The 6,558-nt window shown below is 46.2% G+C and overlaps 1 protein-coding gene across 1 annotated transcript; it reads right to left on the bottom strand.

The window, feature by feature from the left end:
* Positions 1–3,583: 3,583 nt before the first annotated feature.
* LOC100962708 (calcitonin gene-related peptide 2) lies at positions 3,584–6,254 on the bottom strand. Its single transcript, XM_023517433.1, has 3 exons — positions 6,151–6,254; positions 5,761–5,898; positions 3,584–3,770 (listed from the first exon to the last, which is right to left on the bottom strand). Exons 1-3 carry the CDS (start codon positions 6,234–6,236, stop codon positions 3,611–3,613), a joined length of 384 nt encoding a protein of 127 aa, XP_023373201.1. The 5' UTR covers positions 6,237–6,254; the 3' UTR covers positions 3,584–3,610.
* Between the last annotated feature and the right edge of the window lie 304 nt (positions 6,255–6,558).

The following is a 6,558-nucleotide window of genomic DNA, read 5'->3' as shown; positions in this document are numbered from 1 at the left end:
AAGGGCTGAGGGAGTGATTAACTGAAAAAGGGAAGCATGGAGGAATTTCGGAGTGTGATGAAATTGTGCTATGTCTTTTTTGTGGTAGTCATTACATGACCCAACACACTTGTCAAAGCTTACGGAAATGTACACCAAAACGAATGAACTTTTCTATATGTAAAGTTAAAGTGACATGTTTAAAATGAAATACTGGGGCTGATAATCGCCAAACAACATTTTCCTTTGCCGGCTGGACCCGCTTTAGGCTCTGCCAACTGGGAAGCCTAAAAGGAAACCAGAGGCATAAGGAAGAAGGAACGGGCTCTTTCTGATTTTGATTTTTGTTTCTATCAACATCACCTACAAGTTGCTGTACTTTGGCAGTGAAGTTGTTTCCAGTTTTGTCTTCCATACTCTTAGAACAAACAGCTTTATTGCATCCTCTCAGAAATACTAGCATCTGCTGACTTCTCTTCTCAATGGTCTGAGAACCCTTCTCTAAGTTTCTAGATTCTAATTGCCCCACCTCCTCCCTTTGTTCCCCCCAGCTGTGATGCCAGCTGCATCCTACACTTCTTTTTTAAATTAAATCATACCTGTGTACATGAATGCAATCCTACACTTTCTAATGCTGTGCTATCTCTTGTACTCTTTTTCCCTTTACTCAAATACCTATTTAGCCAATTCCTTATATTCAATTCTTTCTGTTAAAATTACTGGTGTGGGTTCTGTTGTCCAGACTCGAATTTTACTGACAGAAAGTCAAAGTGTTTCCTGGGTCCTACAAAGTCCTGTGTGATCTGTGTTCCCCATCTACTCTCCAGCCTCATCTCCTTCTTCTCTTTCCATGACTCACTCTAGGTCTGAACCCCAATTCACAGGATATGCATGTTAAACCTCACCATGGAGATGTACAATGTGGAAAAAATTATTGGAAAAATAATCCAGTCTCTCCAACAAATAAACTGCAAAGGGGTTAAAAAGATGGAGGAGACACCTCTAGATTGGAAGAGATTTAAAACCTATCAACAAGCAGCAATTCTGTCTTAGTCCATTTGTGTTGCCATAAAGAAATACCTGAGACTGGGTGAGTTATAAAGAGAAGAGGTTTAATTGGCTCACAGTTCTGCAGGTTGGACAGGAAGCGTCGTGTCAGTGTCTGATTCTGGTGAGGGCCTCAGGTGGCTTCCACTCACGACAGAAGGGTAGGGGAGCTGGTGTGTGCAGACATCACAGGAGGAGAGAGGAAGCTAGGGGGCGGGGAGGTGCCAGCTTTTTTTTTAACAAGCAGCTCTCTCAGAAACTAATAGAGCAAGAACTCAGTACTCTGGTAATGGCACCCAGTCATTCATGACAGATCTGCCAGCATGACCCCAACAACTCCCACCAGGCCCCTCCTCCAACATTTGGGATCAGATTTTAACAGGAAGCTTGGCAGGGCCAAACAAACCACATCCAAACCACAACAAATGTGAAGCCCCACTTTGAGCCCTAATTTTACATATGTACACATATGTGTGATCATATATATCCATGAATAATAACTGGGGGATTTGAATCATGACTGGATGTGTGATATTAAAGTATTAAGAAATTATTATTAATTTATTTTAGTTGTTAAATGGGATGTAGTTGTGTTTAAAGAGTCCTTCCCATTTAGAAAAACAGTGCAAAGGCCCAGGGCAGAGCTTACCCCTGCAATCCTAGCACTCTGGGACGGCAAGACTGGTGGATTGCTTGAGCTCAGGAGTTGAAGACCAGACTGAGCAAGAGCAAGACCTTGTCTCTACCAAAAGTAAAAAAAACTAGCCAGATGCAGTGGCGCACACCTGTAGTCCCAACTATTTGGGAGGCTGAGGCGAGAGGATCTCTTAAGCCCAAGAGTCTGAGGTTGCTGTGAGCTATGATACCAGGGCACTCTATTCAGGGTGACAGAGTGAGACTGTCTTTAAAAAAAGGAAAGAAAGAAATACACAGTGAAATATTTATGGATATATTGATGTAATAATACACTAGGGGATGAGGAGTAGATCATACATAGATGTAACAACATTAACCACTCATCATTCTTGAAAACAAGTAATGGGTACCAAAAAAATCATCATATTTTATAAACACTGGGCTGTTTGTATGTTTAAAATTTTCCAAGTATCTCCAAAATCTGAGAGTCTACTGTAATCAGGCAGCTAGGACAAAGAATGGCTCAGGGATCCCAGGAACCACTGTTGAAAGCACATAGTGCAGAGTTTTCACCTGTATGCTCTAGAAACCAATGCCTGCCTCTGCCAGCGTCCGTCTGCATGTCTGTGGCCCTCACGTCTCCCTGCCTCTGTTTCCTCGCCTGTGAAGTAGAATAATGGCATCTACCTCATGGTTTTGTCATGAAGATTAAATGAATTCACAGGCATAAAGCACTATCTTAAAATACCATTTGGCCCATTGTAAGCACTCAGAAATATTTATTAATAGTAGTAGTACTACACAGGAAAACAAGTTGAAATGAATCACCAGATCTTGAAACAAATGTATCCAAAATAGGCTTTTAATCTTGATGAAGTTCACAAATGGCACAATATTGACATTTTCTTAAACAAATTATACAATCATGTTCTTAGACAACAAGGCACAGCATCACCATTACCATGTGTCCCCAGAGGCCACAAGAGGCAGTGATTTCATGTCCCCCTAAGGTTTGGCAGAGCTGCCATGATCAACAGGATGGCTCTCAAAGAATCAATTCGCTTGACACAGCCAGTGATATAGCCAGTGAGAAATGCCATCACATTTACTGGACATAGAATTAAATATAAAAATGATGCACAATAAATATGGAATTAGCTTATTTTGCATTCAGTTTCATTCCTTTCAAGTGACAAAAGTGCTTTTTTTCAGGATCTATTAGGATGCAAACATGTATCTTCCATGGGCCGTTCTCACCAAGTTGTTGTCGACAGAAATTAATATAAGTGGCGAGTGCGGCTTCATGGGGAACCTGAGATGAGAAAACAAAAGAGAAAGAAGAAGAGGAGGAAAACAAGGAAAAGGAAGGAGGAGCAAGAGGAGGGGGGGGTGGTGAGAAGAAAAGGAAGAACGGGAAAAGAAGGACACGGAGTGAATCAACACAATTATTACTGAAAAGAACACTAATTCACAGAAGTGCCTCTTTAAACAGCATTTATGAATTATGGATACAAGATGTGGGCAGGCTTATGGGGCAAATGAAGATTACAATAATTCTACTTTAGCTACTGACACTGGTAGTAGGTTATGATTGTCCCTCTGGTCTGAATGTGTGCTCAAGGGTGGAGCTCTTTCTCATTAAGGAGGACTGGCCTTAATGATTGCAGGCCCCTCCCTTTCTGGATTTAGCAAGCTTTTTTGTTTTATCCATTTCTCTTCTCAGAAAAATAACACTGCATATCTGAAGCCTGTCCTAACATTCTGATTTCATGGTCGGTTCTAAAAGGAACCCACTCCCTCCGGGGGAAGAATGAAATGGGAGAGAAGGGGCCTGAAGAACCTACCAGGGCCAGTGAGTCTTAAAATGTAGACCCTAACCTCCAAATCCCTACCACTCCCATCCCGTAGAACAAGAGCAGTTACCTTCTTTCTGGAGGCATTTAGCTGCTCAGGCTTGAAGGTCCCTGCGGCGCCTGCCAAAAGCTTGGGAACCCACATTGGTGGGCACAAAGTCGCTCTTTACCATACCCCCTGATCTGCTCAGCAAGCCGGCCAGCCGATGAGTCACACAGGTGGCAGTGTTGCAGGCTCTCTTCTGGGCAGTGATGCTGATTTACAGGATGGAGAAAGAAGAGAAGAAGACCCGTGAGTGAGAGACTGGAGGGGGCGGTGTTAGCAGGAGCATGCCCCATGGGACCTTCATAAAGAGAATGGCAGCTCTTCCACAGACCGCTTAACAGCAAGTGCTTCTAAGTGCCATTATCAGAGCTCTCAAGGGGTATAGGCTGGCAACCTTTGGTAGGAGATTTGCCCATCACAAAAATATAAATAAACAAGAAAAGGAGTTCTAATCCATGGGCACATCATGCTGAAACCCTGCACTTACCATTCAAAGCCCAGCCCCACACCAACACATGCAAGGAGTATGTAGAGACCATATCCCAGCCACAAGCTCCCAAAAAAACACTTTCCATGGGAAAATAAAATTCTCCTGCAGTCTTATCTGAAAGAAGCTCAGACATCAGCGTTTGCAGCATCCTCTCCCAAAGTACTTACCTGTTCCTTACTATACTATACTTGCTGCTTGAAATGGGTCACAGAGACCACACTCCGAGCCCTACACTGAGCTATCCTGAAGCCAGAGCTACTTCTAAGTGTAGGCACTGGACACCCTCAAGCCCTGGACATGGACTACAGCAATGAACACCACAGCTCAGGTCCTTTTATAAAAATAATTCTTCGTCAAATGGTGAGGCATAAAGGATGTGCTTATTTTAGTACATTACGGAACAGAAATTGAGAAGGTCTGTCATAAATTCCTCTAGGGTCTCAAGAAGCTTCTCTCACTCTCTCTTATCTCTAAACTGCTCTGTGAGTTCTGTTCTCTTCCCTTCCATTCTGGGGTCCCCATAACATTCTGTCCTAAGCAAAGCTACCAATACCAGCTTGTAGAACAATCAGAGAGGACTCTATAAGCATCACATTCATAAAGCAGAGCAGGAAAGGAAATCAGGCGGAGTAAGAGGAGTGCAGTTGGCATCCTGGAGCACCCCAAAGTGTGGATAGCAGGCCCTCTGAAAGCTGCTGGCTATGTCTCTCTCATCTCTCAACAGACATTCCAGGCCCAAAGTTGATGCCAGGGAATATATAAAAGTTGTTCAGGCACTGTGAGTACATGCCCAGCACATAGGTACTCAGATCACTATAGCACTTAGATCTGGGGCTGTCCAGGCTGCAGGAAAAGACAGGCCACACAGTACCATGCATCGAGGGCTGCCTCCATGGGCAGTCACTCAGAAGATTGGACGAGGCAGAAGGCACTTCAAGTGGGAGCAAGAGGAACAAGCAGGGAGCAGCTCACACATCCTCCACTAGGAAGAGCTCAGGATTCCAGCCGGGCAGGGCAGTGTGGGGAAGGGCTGGGTGGGGAAGGGTGAGCTTTTCTGGCATTCCACATGATGTTCAGTCCTCCATGCTCAGCAAAGGGGTTCTTGGGATGGATGCAGGTACGACACATACTTCTGCCCAGGTAATGCTGGGGCCAGGCTGGTCACTGCTCAGGCTCAGGGAGCACAGGGAGGTAGGGTTGGAGAAGGGTGCCTTCCCTGGTCCAGTGACAACATGCACATTTCCACGGATGCTAGAGACCCAGATCTACCTCAGACACTGCTCTACTTGGCCCCTATAAGGGCTGCACCTTCACCTTGCACATGTGAAATGCATGCTCCTTGCAGAAGTGAAAAAGCAACATATATAGGAGAAATTTCCAAAACCTCCTAACTTTCCAGGTCCCTCCTCTGGCTTCACTCGTACCACCCCTAACTCATCCAGTGCTGAGAAGTCTCCCCAGTACTCAAAGACCACCTCTCACAGGGAATGATTCCACACCTTCCCTAATTGCTTTCAAAAATAAACGTTTTTAAAAGGCTTTCTAACCATAGTCTCTCCAACTTACTTCTAAGACTGGCTGGGCCCCAGGTCCTGGTGAACAACCACGGTCTGCTGGACCGTGGCCAGTGTGTTCTCTCCTACCTGGACTACGCCTTCCTGAGTGTGAGGAGAGGGGAGGCCCTGAGCTGGGCAGCTGGGGAGCCTTACCTGGAGCCTTCTGTCTCCAGCTCCTGCTCCAGCTCACTCGCCTTCATCTGCACATAGTCCTGCACCAGTGCAGCCAGCAGGAGGCGCGCTTCCTCCTCACTGAGTGTAGCCAGGTCTGGGCTGCTCTCCAGGTTCGATCTGTGAAGGGAAGCAAACCCAGTGCAGGCTGTGTGTCCCTGTCTACCCTCTCCCAGGGATATGCAGCCAGGCTTCTGGTCCCTGCATCTTTCCCTGAAGAGGTGGCCGTGCTGACTCTAAGTGGACAAAGCACGAGGCCATTGTTCACATAAGGTCGCTGATTGAGAGGCAGGTGCGACTTAAGAAACACAGAGCTGTCTGATCCCAGGGGCAGTGGGGCGCGCAGTCCGCTCACGCTACAAGTTGTCTTACCTGAATGGCGCCGCCTGGAGGCTGCCGGCCTGGCACAGGACCAAGATGCTGAGAGCCAGGAAGGGGGAGAACTTCCGGAAGCCCATGATGTCTCCCTGTAAAGGGAGGATGATGTTACCACTGCACCAAGACTACAGTTTAGTCTAACTCTGATTAGTTAGGTTCTAGACCTGCCTCTCCCACGACTGCCATGTGACCTCAGGCAGGTGACTCCACATCCCGGAGCCTCTGTTTTGTTCATTTGCCAGAAGGGCTGCTGTGAATCTCAAAAGTTACATTGCAGTGAGTGAATGACTTGGTAGAGCAGAAACAAGTTCGCTGCGGGAACGGGGGGTGGATTTTGGTTCTGTTCCGTGGAAGGCCAGGAAAAGCCACACGCGAGCAAGCACACAAACCCACACTTTTTGC

Source organism: Otolemur garnettii, unplaced genomic scaffold, assembly GCF_000181295.1.
Source record: "Otolemur garnettii isolate 467f Iridium unplaced genomic scaffold, OtoGar3 scaffold00001, whole genome shotgun sequence".
NCBI lineage: Eukaryota > Metazoa > Chordata > Mammalia > Primates > Galagidae > Otolemur > Otolemur garnettii.
The sequence above is the reverse complement of the archived record's forward strand: the minus strand, read 5'-3'. Positions and strand labels throughout refer to the sequence as shown.

Excerpts from the sequence above, each read along its gene's own strand:
- LOC100962708 (XM_023517433.1), bottom strand. The coding sequence starts at position 6,236 with ATGGGCTTCCGGAAGTTCTCCCCCTTCCTGGCTCTCAGCATCTTGGTC. Across the intron at positions 5,899-6,150 it reads CTCCAGGCGGCGCCATTCAG|ATCGAACCTGGAGAGCAGCC; the intron begins GTAAGACAACTT and ends TTCCCTTCACAG. Across the intron at positions 3,771-5,760 it reads CTGGAGACAGAAGGCTCCAG|CATCACTGCCCAGAAGAGAG; the intron begins GTAAGGCTCCCC and ends CCTGTAAATCAG.